The 21,772-nt window shown below is 40.0% G+C and overlaps 1 protein-coding gene across 7 annotated transcripts in view; it reads right to left on the reverse strand.

Annotated features, from left to right (window-relative positions):
- Positions 1-21,772, reverse strand: part of Dync1i1 (dynein cytoplasmic 1 intermediate chain 1) — a 309,433-nt gene that overhangs the window by 4,421 nt on the left and 283,240 nt on the right. For all 7 annotated transcript variants that reach the window (XM_036181069.1, XM_036181067.1, XM_036181068.1 and 4 more), the window contains 2 exons: positions 17,228-17,368; positions 13,047-13,172 (listed from right to left, as the gene is read on the reverse strand). In XM_036181069.1, coding sequence (XP_036036962.1) covers positions 13,047-13,172; positions 17,228-17,368 — 267 coding nt within the window. The remainder of the gene's footprint in view (positions 1-13,046; positions 13,173-17,227; positions 17,369-21,772) is intronic.

Genomic DNA, 21,772 nt, shown 5'->3' on the forward strand with positions numbered 1-21,772 from the left:
TACTCCCCTGCCCCTTGTAAATAACTGTTTCTAGTAGTTTTTAAAGAATTTCCACTTATTGTATGGTGTGGTGGCACATGCCTTTAATGCTAGCACCTGGAAAGCAGAGGCAGGAAGATCTCTGAGTTGGAGGCCCACCTGATCTACATAGTGAACCCTAGGAGAGCCTGGGCTACATCGTGAAACTAGATTTCAAAAGAAAATTACATTATGATGGGAAACGTATTTATATTCCTAATGGTGATAATAATTCTGATCAATCGAAAATACATGCGAGACGACAGGAGAAAAAGCATGTATAGGGAAATGAAAGCAGTATCAGAAAGTCCTTTTCAAAACTGCTGCTGCTGCTGCTGAACCAACTTGGATCTGGAAACGTTTTCTACTTCAGATTTGTCTGCCAGAGTCACACAGGAGGTCAGGGGTGACTCATATTTTCCCACTGCATCTCAGAGCAGAGTTTACCAATAGGCAGTCCATCCTGACAGATAATGGCTGCCTAATTTTTGGGCAAGTGTCTAAAGCATTTGAATGCCTTAAGCATTAAGAACTCTGATTTCTAAGACAATAAAATCTCAGCTCTAAAAGCACCCTCCCCTTTTATAGATATGAAATAACCCTGTTTTTACAGCCAAGGGACTGAAGGCCAAAGGTAGTTATTGAGGTAGCAATTTGGCCTTAAGGAAAAGAGAAAATAAACCTCAGATTTGGCCAGGACACTCAAGGCTTATTCTTATTTCAGTTACTGCCAATGGCCAGGCACTTAACCTCTCATTGCCTCAATTGTCAAATGAGGATGGGGACATCTGACCATTTATCAGCAGAGATATGGACAGGACATGAAAGGTAATCTGAGCTAAGAGGGATCAAGTCCAGCATGGAATAGTCAGACTGTCAGTTGTCACTCAGATGAAACAGTCGGGAAGTAGCATCCATGATGACATCAGTTCTTCAGTATTTTTCGAAGGACTATTTTTTTCTTGAAGAATGAGTGCTGGCTGCTGTAGGAACATTAAGAGACATGTTTCTACCCCCATGGAAAGGGGGAACGAAGGAGCTGGACAGTTTGCTTAAGTCCTTTCCCAGATCCACATGGGGCAGGTAAGACCTCAGACTCTAAAAGTGCCTGGCCTCCGTAGTAGAGTGGCAGGCAGATAATGAGTTTCGAGTCAGCTACTAAAAGATTCTGAAGACTGTAATCCAAGATTCTTAGGAGACAAAAGGTCACCAGCAAAGAGCAAACGTGTGAAAAGTGAGGGATAAAGAAATCATGTATGTGGGTGATTTTAGCTTCTTCCACACCCCTCCTACCTCTGTCCCTGGGTCAGGCATCTGACCCTCTCTCTGGCTGAGTGGCTCACCCCTGCAGACTCATCCACCCCCCCCCCCCCCCCCCCCCGCCATCCTCCGAGACTCAGTGGTCTGACCATGGGGTGTCATGCCTGGGCATCTTGGGTACCTTGAGGAGGCACAGACAGGAGAGCAGTTAGAATTGGACAGAAAGCCAGGATTGGCTCTCATCCACCACAGAGAGTAGCTAAATCATGCTTTCTTTCCTAGCTCGTCACTTCTTGCTGTGTCCTTAGGCAACTTCTCTGATCTCCCCCATTTACACGAAGGAAATTTGAGTGTGTCTCATGACTGAGAGGAAGGAGAGTAAGATAAAAACACAGTGATGTTACACAGTGTAAACCCCAGTTAAATGGTGGTTCTTGCTTTTCACTCTTGTTTATTTTCTTGTCTTCTTTCTTTCCTTTTTTCCTCTTCTCTTCCCCATTTTTCTTCACCTACCCAGAACTGCATGTTTTAGTTTATTTTGAAGCATATTTTATTTCTCTGAAAGTCACACTGATGACTTCCTAAATGGTTACTTCTTTTAAAAACAATGCCTATCTTTCATGCACTAAATGTAAGGAAAGAGATTTGTCAGCTTATAAGAGAATTTTTTTCAGAGTTATTTTTATTGTCCATTAAAAATTAAATTTAAAATATAGGGATTCCTACTATCTAATTACACTAATATTCTCCCCACCACCCCCTGTTATTTTCATTTTTCACATATGACCAATGTATTCCAATATAGCCATTTTTTTCTTGTTATAGCATTTTTTTGCAGTAGGATTCTACATTTTTTTTTTACCTTAAGTTGTAAGGCTTGATTATTGCTGAACATGTTGTTAAAAAAAATCAAGTGACTATTTATAATCAGGGTTAAACACACAAATATCATTCATGTGTCCCTTTTTATAAGCACAGAGCTAACTGCTCTCAACAGTCCCCAGTCAAACCTCCTTCATTTTTTAGTAAATTCTAAGGATTTATGGTCCCTAGCAGCTGATTTTAAATAGCTCCAGTAAAGACTATGTTTCAAGAATCATTTCTATACTTCATTAACTAGCCACAATCGCTTCTACCTATGAATATTTTTATGATAAAATATATCCCAGGCACTACTTACAAAGGCAGGGTTTAAAAACCTTGGATAATTAAGAGATTAGAAAAATGTTTCATAATCTCAATTAAGTTTCTCAGTTCCATTAATCACGCAAACATGCTAAGAGAGAAGGTCTCTAGGTTTCCAGATTAACAGTTTGTGGACATGTGGTTCATCAGTATCATTGGAATCTTTCAGTTAAATGGAGTTATTTTAAATAGTCACGGGACTATTACATTAACCACTGATTCTGAGCAGATACAAGAACCATTTCACCTCCTGTGTTACCATCAATGTGAAAGTTCTCTGCTAAGAAGGTATTGTACAAATGAGACCTTTTGTGCATCGACAGGAACCAGGGAAGCTTATGTACGTTTCCACAGAGCAACAGTTCAACCTCCCTCTACTCAAAAGGTTAAAACAAAACAAGCCCCCGACACGGTTATTAATGGCACCCAAATTTAGGAGAATGTTAACCCACTGGCATGCAAATATGCATTTGTGTTCAGCGAAAGCCTATATTTTTTAGGACAATTCCCTTTACCACACACACAGATGTCAGCAAAGTGGGAGGTAATAGGCTCTGAAACAGCCGCCTTGAAGCAGCCAGGCAGACCCGCCTCACATAAATGCAGCTCCACTGTGTTTAATTCACAGAGAGGCAAGGCCCACAGCACTGTGAACAATGGCTAGAACTATGGACTAGAATCCCATACGGGGATGCAGCTACATGGGGCGAAGATATGCAATAGTGTTCTGCCACAAGACAGACTGTGATAACTGAGTCTTTGGAGTAGCTTCCGAGAAGTCAGGAAATCAGGGCGCACTCACATCTGTTCTGTAGACTGCTATTACCAGCCAGTCAAGAGGTTAAAATTGCTAGGAAGGTTACTTGCTTTCTAACCTTGTCCTCACTGGGGGGGGGGGGGTGTGTGGGTGGTTGGGGGTAATCTGCTTTTGAATTTCTTTTCCTACTCAACTGCCCAGAAGCTTGGAGACTCATTTGCCAAAGCTCCTTCCCTTCTATCTTCAAACGGATGGTTTCTTTTTACCACATGTTTCTCAGAACAACACTTTTTTTTTTTTTTAAGCTCAGGATCGAACCCAGGGCCTTGGGCTTGCTAAGCAAGTGCTCTACCACTGAGCTAAATCCCCAACCCCATAGCTAACAGAACAACACTTTAAAAAAATAATCCATTGCCACTTAATTAAGGTGAGAAATGAAAGCAGAAGATAAGAGAGAAAGCACATAGAAACAGCTAAGGTACTATTTACCATCCATTCCAGGAAGCCAGTAACTATTGGAGGTAATAAACAACTTAAGCACTTGTCTTGAGAAAGGAACAGTTACAAATATCCTTCATAGTAAAATTTAGCATGTAAGCAAGGGTACTGAAATCTGGAGGTTTTTTCCTGTGGAGAAAACAAAAGCAACCCAACCAACAGCTGAGGAAGAGAGAACAAATTCCCCAAGATGTGAAGATGCCCTTGTTTGCACGTGTATTGAAATCATACCGGGCTCCTGTCTTCTAAAATGGCTGCATGTTGTTATTTTGTCTACTGTTGGGGACAATCCATTTCTCAGCCCAAAAGATGAGAAAGTGCGGGAAACAAGAGCTGATGCATGGTGATGGAAAATAAACTTTCTAAACTCCAATTGCCTCCCTTTCCAGAGTACAAAAGATCACGAAAGAGGCAGAGATGAGAGAGGGAGTGCTCCTCAAGTCTCTCTCCACATTAGCTGACTAACCATGCAGCCCTCTTTTCCCTGATATTATTGACTATAGGTTTTCAAGTAAATTCCTAGCAACCACTGAATCTAAGCAGTTTTGACAAAAAGAAAGCTTGTCGCTAAACACCTTAAAAACATTTACCAAGGTAATAAAAGAAATGTCATTTCCTCCTACTGAATGTTTGGCATAAAAGAGGTATTTTTATAATGCAGTTCATGATTTATCATATCTATAGTGTCCAAAAAAAATCACAATGAAAAGGAAGCATTTTTCCAGCCGTTTGACAACTGTTTGAATCAACTATTATGCTTTCATGGCACTGGTCGTCAACCACTCACTTTTAAAAGCACAGGAGGAAGACCAGGGCAATGATTGGGAGGAAGGACAAATGGTCCGTTCTAAACATCCTTTTCTGTGGCAACACATTGAACGTTTCTGTGTCTACCAGACTACACTCGATTTGGAAGCTGCACTCTGAATGCTTTGTACAGTTATGCTTTTGCTTAATTTCCCCCCAAACTTCACACCAGGAATCATTCATTCATTCACCCACATTTACTGAATTCCTGTTAGGTGACAGCCACTGTGTTGGGCCTGGTTAGGCTGCTCTAACAGACAAGGACAGACCTTTGGATGCTTCTATGCACTCCAAAGGTCATAAAAACTTTGCAGATAAATTTGACAGCCAAATGAGGGTTGCTAACTGGATTTCTCTGGAGGTCAAAAAGTTGTCTAGTCTTTATGATAATAGATACTAGAAGGTGTTCCATTTCTACCCAAGGGAGCTTAATGCCAAGATCAATAAGAATAAATATTGGGAAATGACTACCTTGTCATCAGGAGAAAGAGCTTAGGAATGGGCCACTCATGCAGATTATTTCTACAGCAGTAGAGGGCTGGATATTACTTACATGATACATAATTAATGTATTTTAAGTAGAAATTTTACAGTAAAAGATGTTGTGATAGCTGATATTCTAGAAACTCATATAAACCTTCCTTGGCAATGGAATAAAATTGTCCAATTATTCTTCCTCCTTTTCAAGTCCAACCTATGTGATATATAAACATTTATAAACACACATAAGCAAATATTTGTTTTCATATTAAATTTTAGATATGCCACTGACCACACACACACACACACACACACACACACACACACACATACAGAGTTCCCTCAATTCCTTTACAGAGTGGTATAAATCTCCATTCCTTGCAGGGCACAACTTTATCCTGGGCTTTTGTGAGGTGTGATTTGAAGCATCTGCTGTCATTGATACTTTTTTTTGAGACAAAGTTTAACAGTTTTGAAATTATAAAACTAATAGAATTTGTCTAACACACTGACTATTGCTTCAGAACCCAAACAGCCATTGAATATAACAGTGTGGAACCACAGAAGAATTATGAAGATGGCTATTTGGCCAAGCTGCCTTTTGTTTCAGGAGGTATACGTTCATAGGCCATTTACCACTACTGTGACATTGAAAACTGACGTGCACTCTTGAATTTGGCTCTCATAAAATTAGACATTAGGGCTTTCTTTTCATTTAACCAACCATTCATAACACATAAAAGTCATAAGTATTTTTGTATCAATCTTGAAAAAACTGTGCCTGAAAAGATATTAATACCATAAGTCCATTTTCATAAACCGATGCTACCTCAATAAGCACACTATTTATATAGTAATTAATCTAATCATGATTATGGTCTTTTACATATATAATTACCAAATAGAAGTTGCTGCTACCACAGACTATAAAATGAATAATTATAACATTAATTGGAATTGGAAATAGTGCCTTTTCTTTTCTTTCTTAAATTAAACACTTTCCTCAGAAGAAATCAAGTTAATACTAAAATTATAATTATACATTTTACTCAAATTATTTTTAAATACATGTAACTTATTATGACAAAGAACTGAATTAATGTATTAATTCAGAAAGGCTGCTTTTCTATAATTATGTTTATTAGTATCACCAATTTGCCACACAAATATGCTTTTGTGTTCTTTGACTTCATTGCATGGCTCTGTGGCTTTCATACTAAAAAATTTATGGGAAATCTCAAAAGTTCAACCGCAAATCCCAATGTTTGTCTGTGTTATCAAATGCGTAGATGCTTCTAAGAAAACTTGGGCTTTAGATTGTCAGCCTTTATCTGGGTGCTTGGTACCACAGAAGAAATGGTCCCTGTCTTTTCCTGTTTCGTGGTGAAGGGAAAACCAAAGGAAGCATTTGGTATCAGCTAAAGAATCTAAAATTGTTTCTCCATCAAAGAAGGCAGTACTTGTGAGGGCCGTCAAGAGTCTAGCATGTTGCAGGCACACTTTCTTAATGAGAAACACCAGCGCCTCGGATGGTCATAACCAGATGTTGCTAAGTGACATCAGCTCTGCCCTGCTCTTCTGGAAACAACCAAAGCTGAGCCGTCACCCAAGCCCTGCTGGAGCTGGGGGACAAGAGTAACCACACGGCTACCTTCATACACAATCTCGCTCGTAAGGAAACTCTTGTTTGAATTAACACCCAGGTTTTAGTTTAACTTTTTATTTGATGTTCTGTCTACCCAATTCCCAAGGAGAGCAGTTATTTATACAAAGACCTGTGCTTCTTTTGAGAATAACGTACACCCTGTCCTACTGGAAGCCGCTAAGAGCAAACAATTACTGCTCCGTATAGTCCACTGGAAAAGCAATGCATAAATACCCTCTGCTGAGTGCTGCCGCTCAGGCCCTGCTCAACTTCTGGCACGTCTGTCCACCAGATTTTACTATACTAGATGCTATTTATGACTAACTTCAAGAGAAACAGCTCCCGGGTTGTCTTTTTATTATTCTTATTCTTGCTGGCTGCGTGAAAGTTGAAAACAGTGTTTTTGTTTTTTTCTTTCTAAGCACTCAGCCACTGAGCTGTATCTTATGCCCTGGAGGCATTTTTTTTAAAAAAATAATTCTTCCATGTAATACCTTGGTCACTATTTTAAAGTTTGTAGCACTGGTCATTTTTCCTTTTGGAATTCTGAATCTACTTTTGAATCTACTTTCTCACTTCCATTTTAAATTATTCAAACAGACACTTAAAAATCACACTTTTTATTCTTTTATTTATTTAATTTTATTTGTTCTTTCAGCAATAACATTTGATATACATATTCAAGTGCGTTTTCCTTCTCAAGAACTTTTCAATGCGTTTAAATATATTGACAAATGTATCACTTTTATTGAAATTTGTAATAATCTAACTGCTGTTAGTCATATAAGTAGTAGTCATATCAAATGAATTATTTGTAATGTTACCAAAGTTAAGCATTTAAATTTAAAGATTTATGCATGCTTCTATTTACTAATTGGTCAATGGGCCAGACAAACACAGCTAGGGTGATAAGATTTACCCTTCTCATAAATCACAGCTTTTAGGTGATCATTTTATTTTGCAAATCCTACTTTAAGCTGAAAATGATTTTGAAATTTTGTCATCTGTGTAGTGTAAAAATATAATCAGGGATTTGAAAGCTGCATGTATTTATCACAACTGAAAACAAAATCTTCCCTGGAAGAGGTTAATGGAAAAAGAAATAATAGGAGGTGGAAGATAAACTGCATCTTTGAAAAGCAGAGCTGCAAACAGCATCCTAACTAATTCAGATAAGCAGCAAACATAGTTGTTAGGGGAGATTTGTGACAGGCGCATCCGTGTGACTGCACTGAAGCATTAACAATGGTCGCAGGCTTTCCAGAAAACACATTTTCAAGAGAGACAGGTAGATGTGCTGACTATCAATCATGAGGACATGTGAAGAATTCTATATACATTAGCCCATGCACAGTGAAAGTCGTGTGTGTGTGTGTGTGTGTGTGTGTGTGTGTGTGTGTGTGTGTAGAAAAGCCTGCTAGTCAGTAAAGGAACTATGGTAGCTAAATAATTTTTAGTTTTAAATCTTTAAACTATGTGTGTTCACATATCATTTGGAAAAAAAAGAAAAATTCCAGCAGTTCTCAACAGATTTTTATGAGTATATTCTAATATAAACACATCTGAGGCTATATTTAGGCTTAATTTATGACTTGTTATTTTATTCGTGATCTAATTAATTGAATGAGACCCTAGAGTGCCAGAGTGATCCCATCTGGTAGTGTGGAGATTTCTCAAACCGTAGTCAAAGGCTAGGCTCATAAAAAAATAAAATAAAATAAAATAAAAAAAAACCTGAACTTTTAAATTTTATTTATGTGTATGTGTGTGTGCAGTTCTCTAAGAGGCCTGGAGAGGGTGTCAGATCCCCTGGAGTCAGATTTACAAGGCAGTTATAAGGAGTCTGATGTGGGTGCTCAGTACTGAGCTTGGGTGCCGAGAACTGAACTCAGGACCTCTGGAAGAGCAGCAAGGGTTCTTAACTGCTGAGCCATCTCTCCAGCTCCTGTATTTTAGATTTCAGAAATTTTAAATGACCCATGCAACCACTGTCTACTTAAGTCATTTTTGAAAACACAAATAGAATAAAAATTACAACCAAATAATGAAAAAGGGGCTCTTTGTCTTACACTTTGCGTAGCTTCTATTTATGCTAATGGAAGTTAAACACCTGCTCTGAGAAGGAAATAGGCCCCTACCTGTGAAAATAAATATGTGCAGCAGATTTCCAGATACAATGCTGAAATTAAATAAGCAAAAATGTATGCTATACAAACACAGCATCAAGTCGCCTGCCTGAAAACATGACTGTTTTATGTTGTACTTCCTGAGTTACAGGCCCTGAGATATCACTCCTAGTTTGGCCTTTTAAATGTAACAAAAAGTAAAGAAAGAGGGGGTGGACATGTTCAACCTGTTGATTTCCGTGAGCTCATACACAACTCTTCTGTTTACCTCTTCACAAGTTCCCAATAAGTTGCATCAGTAAATCTGGATTCTAGCCACTGTTCTCATCAGACGAGTCACGAAGGCTAATTGTACTATGTAATAGAGAAGGACATGATCACTGGGGCTCTGTGCTGGGGCTCCCTGCAGCAGCTGCAGCCTCCGCTGGGACAGACAAGGCAGATGATTGTTAGCAACTGGTGACACCAGAGTCCCGCTCTGCAGTGCCCTCCTTACCTGGACTCCAGTGGAGAGGTCTCCACCTGTGTGCACAGGACGTTTCTTACAGTGGGGAGCACAGTGATGGCCCGTCCCGCCCTTCTTCATCTGATAAAGCAGGCATTACAGAAATCTTTCCAAAAAATATTGTGCTTCAAACTAACATGATGATAGGATGGAGTTGAGCTTGTGAGGAGGTGTCCTAGGACTCTACCATGGTTTAAGCACTCCCCTTATGCATCTTGTGAGGCTTATAATCTAGGACCTTATAATGTAAGGCATAGGTAATAGAGTTATATAGCATGCACTCGATTCAGTCACATTTCTAGAGATTTCCCTTTCTTTTTTTCCCATGATCTAGGTCAGAGCCAAATGTTTTATTTCTGATTTGTCTTATGGTCATTTTTCTTGGGCACAGAACACACCGGGGCCATTACAAAATGAAACTAGGATGCATCTTGCTGACAACTTTGTTTACTGACTGGTAGACATTCAGCTTGGCTCAGGGCTCCAAAGCACAGGGTTCTGGGACACTGGACAAGTCCCACGCCAGTGTAGCCAGGGGCATGTGTGGAATAAGATCTTCGCACACAAGCTAGCCTTCTCCTCTTCCTGTCTTAGAGAGGTCTTGGGCAAATCAACAATGGAGGATGGATGCGAAAGGGCTTCTCACAGACATACACCTCTTCAGTTTACTGAGGTCTCGAGGTATGCTAATCAGCACTGAGCATTCTGGAAACTACCATTTACATTCTCGCACAGACTGCATTTTAGGAGTTATCTAGAAGTGTTTTCTCTTTTTCCATCAAGGCTTTCCAAAGGCTGGCATGACCCTGGTGAGGAATTCAACTTTAATGAGGACCAGAGGACTGATTTGGAGAGCTGGTCATGGTAGCACAACTTGCCGACAACTTGGTTCTCAATGCCCATATATTTTTCTTCTTCCTCTATACTTTTTCTATTTAAATTGCTTCCTGCTCAGGCTCTCTTCCTCCCATCAGCCATGTACCAGCTTTGAATTTGACCTCTAATTCTCAATGGGCCACCTTGTCTTGAAAGTACCCCAGATGGCTTTCTGCCGTGGAGGAGCGTTAGATGGTTGCCAGGGCACTGTTTGAAACATATTCCTGCATCCTAAGGACAGTGATGCTCTGTCAGTTCCAGGCTGGGGAACAATATAACTGTCATTACAACAACAGCATCAGTTGCCCAGGACATAGCTACCATTTCTAAGAAGTGAGCTTCAGCCAAGCCTCAACTGTAAGAGTCCACCTTTCCCGTCAGTACTCAGTGCCTCAACAGTTTTGGTCTTCAAAGGTTTAAAGCAAGCTTACAGAGGTCAGCAAGGAGAAACAGAAAGAACCCTTCACCTCGAAAAAAATAGAAGATACTTTGCAGAAACACTTAGGAAAAAATGATAGTTAGTCTAAATGACGTTGTTAAGTCTGAGCTAACCACTGCTTTGTGTATGATCAAACAATACAGAGAGAATTGTTCGAGTGCTGAAGCTGAGCCTGGTTTTCACTCATTCAGAGAAGGGCTGAAAGATTGAAACATTACCTACACTCAATAAAATGGTATATTCCCCTTTCCTCTCCTAGTAGTGAATTTGTAAGGATAAACAACCCTACAAATTGTTTGGCCTATTATATGTCACAGAGATTTTTCTATAGCCTGTCTAGACTCCAGACAATAGGCGAGACTGGCCTATAGCTGCAGACATTTCTGTAGTCTGTAATATCACTTAGAAAAGCAAGGGCAATAATACAAAAATGAAAACCAGCCTGACCTGCAGTGTGATAGTAGTCATGAGCATAACATAATTTAGAGATGATGATAGTGCCCTAGGAAGGAGTCGAGCAGCCATATCAGCCGAAGCAACTTCTGCAAAATCACACATACTCCCCAGACAGAGTCATGGTCCAGTCATTCTAGCCATAAACTATCAATGGATCTTACTGCAGAAAATTATGTCTATATTATCCTGTTGTTGCTGTTTTTCTTTTCTTATCCTGGATGTGTCTACACACCTATGTAATATTTCTGTAAGCGTGGGAGCCTTTCAGGAGGCCATTAAAAAAAAAAAACAACCACACCAGATTATTATGCTAGTTAGAACAAAAGACCAAAACAGCTAACGTGCATTAACTAAAAAGAGCTAATGGACAGTATGCATTTGAGGGAGACAGAGAGTTAATATTTCATCTCTCTTTTGCTATTTTTGGATATTTTCCCACCTTTATTTTTCTCCCCAAATAACAGCTGTTATCAAGAAAGGAAGGAAAAAAAACAAAACAAAACAAAAGTAAGAGAGAGAAAAAGAAACCTTATTTGTTTAAATTGTCCTTTACTTGCTTTTTTATGCTTTGGGAAACAGCTCAATAATGAATATTTGTTTTGTTGCTTAGTTTATTTAGGTGAAGACCATGAAAAGTCCACCAAACATGAAGAATCCTCATGGCAGTAAATGTGACTAGGAAGCCATGGATAATAATTATTTCTGACTCAAATATCAGCCTCTTTCCCAGACTCCAAGTTGTGGGGCACCTGGCCATCTGGATCTTCATCATGCAGGCCAGTGTTGAGAGTCTCTGCCATTTTGCATGTCTTAACTTGTGGCAATCAGGAATAACCATGGCAGGGAAGAGAGTCTAAATACAGGACAACCAAGAGATGCTTAAATGTTTTACTTAGGCCTTTGCATGCTAGGATAGAAAGCCCCATCTCTAAAGTTATTCGGTTTTTATGCCCAGCTGAAATCTGAAAACACCATTTAGCTTGTTTCAACATAATCAACCATGGAACACCACATTATATAATGTGCCATCAAAAGTTCCACTGCTGAACCATCTGGGATTGTCAAAGTCCTAGGATGCTGATTTGTGAGACCATAGGGAACCTTTCTCAGTATGATCAGCTAAGCTAGTCCACCAGGTAGTCACAGAGAACTTCCCAGGCCTAGGACACTGTGCACACAAATGTGGTCTGTTTTCTCTCTGGAATGCAAATGTTAGATTCAAATCATGCCTAAGCAACTTTATACAACACACTTCCTTGTTTTTCCTGTATTTTCTTTGTCTTTAAGGGAAAACAAAAACAAAACCCTTAACCTTACCAGAAATCAAGGCCTTTTTTCAACACTTTCTCAAGAAGTGGAAGAAAACATATATCTATATATATGTTTCCATATATATAATGGAAAAGTAAAGATAGGCCACAAATTCAAGGTTTTTCAGTGTAAGAGATGCAATATTTTTCACATTGATATCTCCCATGTTAGTCACTGTACTTTACATGTCATATAATAAGAGGCAGCGATCTCACATGGTAATGTCATAAATGGTATAAAACGATTAATCTCAGCCTTCTTAATTGGCAGTGCTGACCTTAAGGGCTGTGATTTTGATTCAGCACACTAACTACAACTTGACTTTCTCAGAGTAAATGGCAAATTCCAATTTCAATCTTAACATTATGAGTTTGGCGAGCTTTCGTGTGCCTTGTCATACGTACTTCAGTCTACTAAGCTGGGTTTCCACAGCACAAATAGGTGGAGTCCAGATCATTAACTAAAGCGTCCTGAGCATAGAGACAAAGGCCAAATTAGGCCCCAAGGAGGCGTTAACAAACTCCCACTGAAGTCAATGGAAATTTACAAATGCCATCAAGAGGGTTTTTGTGGCCCAGAAAGTCTTGTTAATAATTCTGGTAGGTCTTTAAAGTGGATACACAAGCCAGACTCCTCTCCCCAAAGAAAACATTAAAACAAAACAGAACGCTCCAAATATGTACCTCTCCAACATCGTAGATCCAAATGCGGCCTTCTGAGTCTCCCACAGCAACTTCTTTGCCACCTTGTGCCCAACGAACACGGTTTAGGGCAGACGCCCCCTCAATGGCCACACTTGCTGTTGGCACCTGCCAAAGGGGTTATCAACAAAAAAAGGAATATGAATTCAAACATACTAATCTATAGTGGCGTGTTTTTCTCCATGAGTCACAACTGCCTTCCTGTGCATGGAGCCACATCCATCCCCTGCACAAGAGTGAACGAGACTCATTGTTCTAGAATCATACGCTCCACTGACTTGAGGGGGAGAAAGGAGAGACACCAAGAAGAAAGGGAAGCAGGAACATTCTTTCCCACAGTCAAGGTAGCCAGTGGCAGGTATATCTGTCTGGAGTTTGGCATGTGTCTGTCCAGCACATAGGCATGACAGCTACATGCGATGCTTGACCATTAGATTGTGCAGGATATGTCAAGGGGAAAAGATGTTTGTGTTTACTAGGACTGAGGATCTACAAAAGGCACAGGTACAGGGGGAAACAGTCAATCCTTCAAATAATGTGAGTCTTCATGAAAATGTCAGCATATATGCAGTGATATTGGTCCATTTACCAACCTCACCAGGGAGCAGATGATCAGGAGGAAAGAAGTGCACAGCTAGAAAGCCTGAAGGAGCCTTTTCCTTCTTTTCTTTTCTCCTCCTATTTTCTCCAGGCGGCAATACCAAGACAGATATGGAGAATGGTCCATAACTCTTTTAACCGTGACACCCTGTTAAAATGTAGCTGTCTATGTATCTGTTCCTTTAACAAACACTGGAAATCCAGAAGCATTGATGACTGGGCTAATAATCACAGTTACAGGGAACCAGCAGCACTGAAATAGAACCTGCAGTCATTTACTTATTTACTACTGCGAGAGCCTCAGTGTGTGGAGGAGGATTTGGGGTGAATCAATCGTCTTCTTCAGTGTGTGCGCGCGCTTGTCTTCAAGGTTAGCCGTTTCTAACTGCTTAGAGCTACCTCCTGGGCCTTCTACAAGGATGCTGACTAAGGAATGACAGCATGCCCTTGAGAAAGAAAATAGTGCATGTTAAAAGGAAAAGGGGAAAATGGTTAAAAGAGGGCCACCGAGAGCATCTCCTGCCACTGGGTAAGACCTGTGCCCAATAGATGCGATTCACCAACATGGAAACATGGCATGTTCTGTGGCTTAGCACCCCGGCATTCAGCTGCCCACAGGATTGAAACCATCTGTTTATATGAAACTATTGAGCCAATACCTATCTTTAAAATAGCAATAAAAACTCCATCATATGTAAGAATCTATGTTTAAACTTCATCTTGAAATCAATAAAAATTCTTTTTACCTGCTTAAATCATTGCATGTCAATTGTGAACAAAAATGTAAAATGAAAATCCCCAGCTCATTTTTTTTTTTAAATACCCAATTTCTACAGTAAAGGTACCTGCTGCGCAAGCTAGAGTCTGAATTTTTAACCAAACCTTGCAAAGAATAAAAACAATGTGAATTTAGATAGACTATAATTCTGTCAATACACTTTATTACTAGTGGTGCTGGCCTGAAAACAAATTCATGATTCAGCAATAGAACCTTCAGAGTCCATTTTTATCACCGTGACTTAAAAGCATCATAAAGGATTTTCCATGTTCAACATCAGATTTTACCTTGAATAATCTAAAAGCTGAGTAAAACGTTTAATCTTCATATAACATAGCTAAAAAATTAATTAGTCAAAAAAACCCCACAAAACCCCAACCTTCTTGGATAGTTATAACAATGGCTAATGCGTTTTTAAAGGAATTAGTTTATTTGAAATGGAAGTAACATAGCAAACTCAAGTCTGTTTTAAACAATATCAAAAATGCTTTCTTTTCATAGCTGTTATAAAATACAAAATATAAAAAATAAAATCAGTTATCACAGCCTACAGTATATGCTAAAATCAATGAGTCCATGAAGAACAAAATATATCTGCATTAACTGAAGTGGTATTCAGAGTTCCAATGTGAATGAATGTGGACTGAAATAATCCTCGTGCCGTATGCATGTGTGTCACTTTCAACTTTGATTTCCTAAGTATTCTCGTGTCTTTGGGAACAGTCATTTTAATTGCAGAGACAAGATGTACACAGCGTAAATTACTAAGCAGTAAAAGTCAGTCTCATCAAAGGTAAACACGAGCCATTTTTGCACAGGCACAGCAGGGACAAGTGGGTTTTCAAAGAACAACAAAATAGACTGGGAATTTAGGCTCCTTCAATTTTTTTTTTGAACAAATCTTTTCCTAATCAGTCTTATACCTGAAAAATATTACCCAACTTGCCTGAAAGTGAAAATGACGGGAGGGCTTTAAAAGTGTGAGGTGCTGGGTCGGAGTCAGACTCAGTGTATTTTATTATCACTGTGAAAGCAGAACCATGTTCATCAGAAACCCCAACTGTATGTGTGGCCAACCCTGAGTTTCTAAATGTTAGCCATAAAACTCTCCTGTGTTCCTCTCTTTGACACCCACAGAAAGAGAAGGCAATGTCAAGACATCACTTTCTTTTTCTGAAAAAAAAAAAAAAAAAAAAAAGCCACTGACAAAGTTAGATGGGAGTTACTAAGGAGGGTGTAGACCACCCCATCCCTTGTTATGCATTAAAGCCGGGTGTCAGGCACACATCACCTCAGCTTGGCCTCCCTTCTGATACAGCAAACTCCCGAGTCAATCTGGAAAGCGTTTGCTTTTTTGGTTGCTTTGGGTGAGTTTCTCTTAGCAAATAGAAGCAATATGATTTTAATCAACAGCGATAAAAGACTTTGGGAAGCCATTACAATGTAAGGTAATAGCACTTTATATGAAAAGCAATGATGTTATAAACATTCGAACATCCTAAATGATGGGCATCTCACTCATGCCTTTTGATTATTTTCAAAGATGCTTCACTACATAACTTCCCTGTCACATAGTTCTTGGAGGTAAAAGGAAAAAACAGGCTGCAATGGAAATACTTTCAAAAGGTAGCTGTTTGGTGATAGTTACAGGTATCTGTGCCCTTAAAGACACCCAGATGCAGCACCACCTGAAGGAAATTTCCATGCCTCCTCCCACAAAATATCCTAGCCTCATATGTATGTTCCTCCTTCATATCCTCCAGCTGTAGGATCCTTAGTTAAAAAGGCCGAAGAGCTTCCTGCTCCAAACACTTCAAAAGACTTGCTTTACTTGACATATATCTCCTACCATGTGCTCTTTATCTGGATATTTGGCATTTATGGAGAGCTCTCCGAACCCAAAACCAAGAAATGATGCAGAGGCCATTTTAGGGCACATAATATTCATGTAACATGTTCCCAACAACAATAACAACAACAGCAAAAATCCAATGGCTCTGACAGACCCTCAATAATCTTGAGGGTCTGAAAAAAGGAACAAAGCACATGATAGACACTTTAAAAAATAACCACTTAATTATCAACTTTTTTAAAAAAAATAGGCACTTTTTTCACTTGTGAATGACTTTAAATGTGACATGTTAAAAATCTCACTTAAAAAAAATACTTGTGTTTTGTTTCCATGTTAAAAGTTAGACACTACTACTGCCTTCGAGTTCAATATTGTAGACAAGGAGTATTTCCTCAGTAAAAATTAAATGAGGGGTAGATCTAAACAGAAAGCAGTGAAGAAAATCATCTTTTATGGTGTCAAAACAGAAATTGTACAAATAGCCAAAATTAACAGAGTAACCCCATTTCAATAATCCAATCTAAAAACAGCATCCACAAAAGCTTTCTCTTCCAAGTGTCTGCCAATAAAGTTATTTCAATACTATGTGTCCTCTCCCTTAGGGAAAGGTGTGAATACACCTTGTGCCTTAAAAAAAAGTGTGTGTGTGTGTGTGTGTGTGTGTGTGTGTGTGTGTGTGTGTGTGCAGCATCAGTAATTGTCTAAGATCTTCCACAGGATGAAGTGACATGGAATTTGGGGCAATGCATCTGCTGGTTCCCTTCTGGATATTCAAGAAATGAGGGGTGGGTCTGGGGTGGGGGGCCATGGGCACAGGAGGCAATTGGAAGGTCTGTCCACAAAAGGCCGGTTTTTTTTGCAGGAAGAATCAGACTGCAGAGTGGTCCGGGGTGCCCCCTCCCAGCCCTGGACCCGGGCGCCTGCGCCGCTCACCTCAGTGTCACTGTTGAGGTTCCAGAGGTCCAAGCGCCCCATCCCGTCCACGCAGGCAAAGAGCGCGGGATGCACAGGGGACCACATGACATCGTACACATAGTCTGCATTGTCTTCAAAGGAGTAGAGCGGCTTGTTGTGCTGTAAAGCAGAGAGACCGTGAAGACTTAGTGGCGCTGCCGCCGCCTCGGGCTGTCTAGAGAGCCTAATTAAAAACTTTGCACATTCACCAAGTGTCATAAAACTTCCCGAGATGAAAGTCCTTGAGAAGGTGAACCGGAGCTTTAATGTGACTACAACTGTCCAGTGGCATAAATAAATCCCGGGGGGTGGGGGTTACTCTGAATGGGCCGGGGCCGGGACCTGCGGAGTGAGGCGGTTTCAGACACGGTTGTAAGCGACATTCCAGACAGGTGGACGCGACTGCCATTAGCTTGGAATTCTTGCCGGGCCAAGCTGTGCAAGCTGTGGGAGCCTGAACCCAGTAGTGGTCCGAGGGGCTTGGACCCGCTGGGGTGCTCTGAAGCCCGGGCGGTCCCTGGGAACCCTGGTTCTGCACCGAAGGCAACGTCTGCCACCTCGTGGTCCCTGCTTGTCGCTGCAGCAACAGCGGCCGCTTCCCGTCCTACTGCAGACCAAATTCGCGTTTTAATGCTTCCTTTGAAGCAAGGAAAGGGAACAAATACCTGTAAAGGGGTTTCAGCTCTTATAGGAAAGTGGGAATAGCGCCATTCAAGACCCTAATCTCCTTAACCTTCAGGGTTAGTCTACCTGAAGCAAGTGGAGTGATGTAGCTGATCTAGAACCTCTGAACGTACACAGAAAATATGCCATCCTTTCTAAATCACTAAGGATTTCTAAGACCCCTAAAGTTGATGTTCTGAGGGGAAACACTGAACATTCTTCCACTGCATACAAATGCCTCCACTCCAGAGGGATATAATAAATTAAAATGGCACACTTGATTTCCAGCGAATATTGTCACATCAAAATAGCACAGAAGTCAGAGGCAAGTTTGAAAGTACACCAGAAATAAAACGTAATTGGACTTTATGAATTATTCATTCCATCTGGCTTGTCTTATTCTAATTTCTGCATAATGGCTTTACTAATCCCTGATCAATTAATGTAAAATGAAATTTAAATGATAATGAAAGCCCCAGAGATAAAAGAAATTAACTATTCTTATATCTTCTGACAGAAATCTAAACAATGGGAATTTTGTCTTCTTCCTCCAGTCAGCTGTCTGTACTCCCTTCTCAGGCTCTGTGGAATGCCTACACAGGCCAGGGTGGTAAGATCAAGAAAAGATAACATACAATATAACAATCAAATCCTTTCTGCTTCGGATATTCAAAGAACACATCTGTAGGGAATCAGCTCCAAATATCAGAGTGAACTGCCAATGTGTGCTGCTTGCGCATGCAAAATGCACAAAGTACATGCACTGAAATTGAAGCGGAGAAAATCAGTGCAAACCCACAGTTCTTTAACCTAAAAACAATGCAACAACTTGGTCTGGTAGTGACTATAATTGATTTCTTTCCATTATTTGCATTTTCTTGACATTTAAAAGTCTCTGGTTTGATGCAAACAAAGTTTAGATAGATTGAAGCAACACAGACTGGACCAGTGGTGTGGTGGTGGTGGTGGTGGTGGTGTGTGTGTGTCTTTGGAGTGTTTCTGTGGAAGATAGATGCATCATATTTTTAACTTCAAAAGTATCTGTGATGGAGTGTAATTTGAAAAAAACTGAAACACCAAAATGGAACAAAGTAGACATTTGTCTTATAGTCCTTTATATTGTTACTCTTTAAATTTTATACAAAATGTTTTAAATCTCATGTCTGCAATATGATTAGAAGCCAAAATTACATGCTTATTGGCTACTTACTTACATCTTCCTCTCATTGTTTGTATTCCATAATTCAAACTTTTTCTAGAAAAATCCAAGTACTAAATTACTACCTAATAGCATGATTGTATCATTTGCCCTCATATATATTAAAAAGAAAGTATAGTCCTTCTCTGACAGCTGTGTATATTACATTCTGACTCTTTGCAAAAGAGAAAAACATGTTCCCACAGATTCTTGATTTCATAGCTAGCTGGCCACTATTTGTTAGAGAACACTGCACATTTCTTTTAATGTCAGTGACGGCTAAGCCAAACATGTTTTAAGACTGGGTTCTCAGTACCTCTCTCATTCAGTCAGCCAGTAGTACATCTAAGCACACAGAGCTGTAGATGTCGATAGACTTACAAACATGCAATAAACACACAACACACCTGCCATTATCATTTTGATCAGTTAAAACCCCACCCAGTTTTAGACATTCGCTCACCACAGAGCTGTCATCAGGAGATATGCTAATCCCCTTAATAAGTTATTCTGTTGATTTTATAGTATGCTTCCTCTTTTTCATTTTGATATTTTCTTTACTGAGAAGTTCAGTAAAAATTGGAGTCTATCCTGGAGAATTCACTTTTGAAACATCTGGAAATAACTCCCCTTCTTCAAGTCACTCACGCAGTTTTTTCCTGTTCCTCAGATGGCTTGAAATACTCTTCTTTTGTTGCCTTCCTCTTCACCTTTGACCCTCAAGGCTGAACCTTCTATTACAAAAGTCACTGTGGAAGAAATGCTTGGCTATGGTAGGTGTGTGCTTGGGAGAAAGAGGGTTCACATTTTCAGAGCTCTGTTTAGCCTTGATAAATTCATAGGTTGGGAAACTAAACTCATTGCTACACCATCCAGGCTCCTATCTACAGACCAGTTGGTCCCATGTCTTGCACAGGCATAAAATTCAGGCACAGAAATGCCACTTGTACACTAGCGCTATTTTTAATAGTAATTACACTTTGTCCAATAAAGTATTTTATCTTTCTATTTAATTTTGTCTCCAAGATTATTAAAGATCCGCCTCAAATGCTTAAATGTTTTAAAAATGTCTGATAAACATTAATATCATGAAATATTAACATTTTCATAAAAGACCTTTAAAGCATCCAGTCCCACGTATGCTGCTTTTGAGTTTGTGAAACAGAAATTTCAGAGCTCACAAACTTCTCATGGCTTACTAGGGTATAGATATTGATTTTAGAATACCACAGATTGTGAAAAAGACAGTATGGGAACAAACATGGCCAATGATTTTGAGGAGGACTCTCACAATATCCTTTGTGTATATCAAAGTCACAGAGGCTTCCTGATCTTAAACATTTACTCTAGAAAATACCCGAGGTCATTTAGTTAACTAAATATTGCTCCACAGCGTGTTGCCGTCGAAAGCGTTCTGCAGAGCAGTCAGATTTCACTGGACAAAACCCCTTTCACCTGTGTGTTCCCCTTACAAATGCCATGCTTAGCATCAGCAACGTGTTGAAAAGGAAAAGGGGACCATCACCATCCACAACCTGTGCCTGTGTGGCACATGCCACTGAAATCAAACCTCAACCACCTCCGTTTCCTCCAGTCTCCAGGCTTGCCATTCCAATAAAGTGCATGAAGTTGTGCAAGCCTGCTTGCTTTTAATTTGCTGATCTTCAAACAAGGCAGAGTGGTTGACCAGCACCGACAGATGTGAAGGGCAGGCAAGAAGGGTTTCTGTGGGCCAGGCCCTGCACACACATTGTCTGACTTAATCCGCATAAAATTTCTGTAAGGTAGATGGTGTTTATGGAAAAGAAAATTATAGCTCAGCAAAGTTAAGTAGGTTGTGGAGGAGGGGAGGTAGTTTTTGGTCTCAGGATTTCTAGTTGTTAAGCACATCCTGTGTTTGCAGGCCCTCTGGGGTCCCTCTACCTCATCTTCAGTCTTTACAGAAAAAAACATCAAATCTGTTACCCCTATGCTTCACCCTCCCATGCAATTCAACCAATATTTACCGAGTGCACACTAAGTGACTTGTACAAACAGTTAAACAATTATTACTGACTGCTTTTTCTGCCCTAACCCAGTTATTGATGCCATTGAGGATATCACCCACACTTCTGAGGGGTCGTTCAGTGGTAAGAAAAGAACGTTTTCTCTTACATGCTAGAAACAGCATGGGAACCATCCGTTAGCCAGGAGAGCACAGCAAGGCTGTGGTGTGGAAAGCAGATTAAGAAGAGCAAAAGGGCAAAGACATGCTCCAGTTCTCTGACTGGGTGCCTCTGGTAAAGACTACAGAGATGGCAGCCAAAAGACAGGAGTAGCAAAGCCAGGACCAAGCAGAAAGGCCATGAAAAACAGGGACAGCCACAGCACTTGGACAGTTCCACCTCATGCCTTTGAATGTCAGTTTTCTTGTGTGTAAGATGTGAAGATGGTGCTCTGATCCTTGGGTTCTCCTTTATGATCCTGGGTCAGTTCTGCTACGTGCCACATTACTCAGCCGCAAGGATGGAATGAAATAAAGCTTCAGAAAATTTTGTTTTTCTAAAGGGCTGTTCAATGGTACATATTATAACAGACTCCATCTTACTTGATGTTCATAGAATTTAGATCATGAGTCTACAAAAAATTAAACAATTTTAAATGCTTTTTAAACTTTGTAACTT

Source organism: Onychomys torridus, chromosome 3, assembly GCF_903995425.1.
Source record: "Onychomys torridus chromosome 3, mOncTor1.1, whole genome shotgun sequence".
NCBI classification, from domain to species: domain Eukaryota; kingdom Metazoa; phylum Chordata; class Mammalia; order Rodentia; family Cricetidae; genus Onychomys; species Onychomys torridus.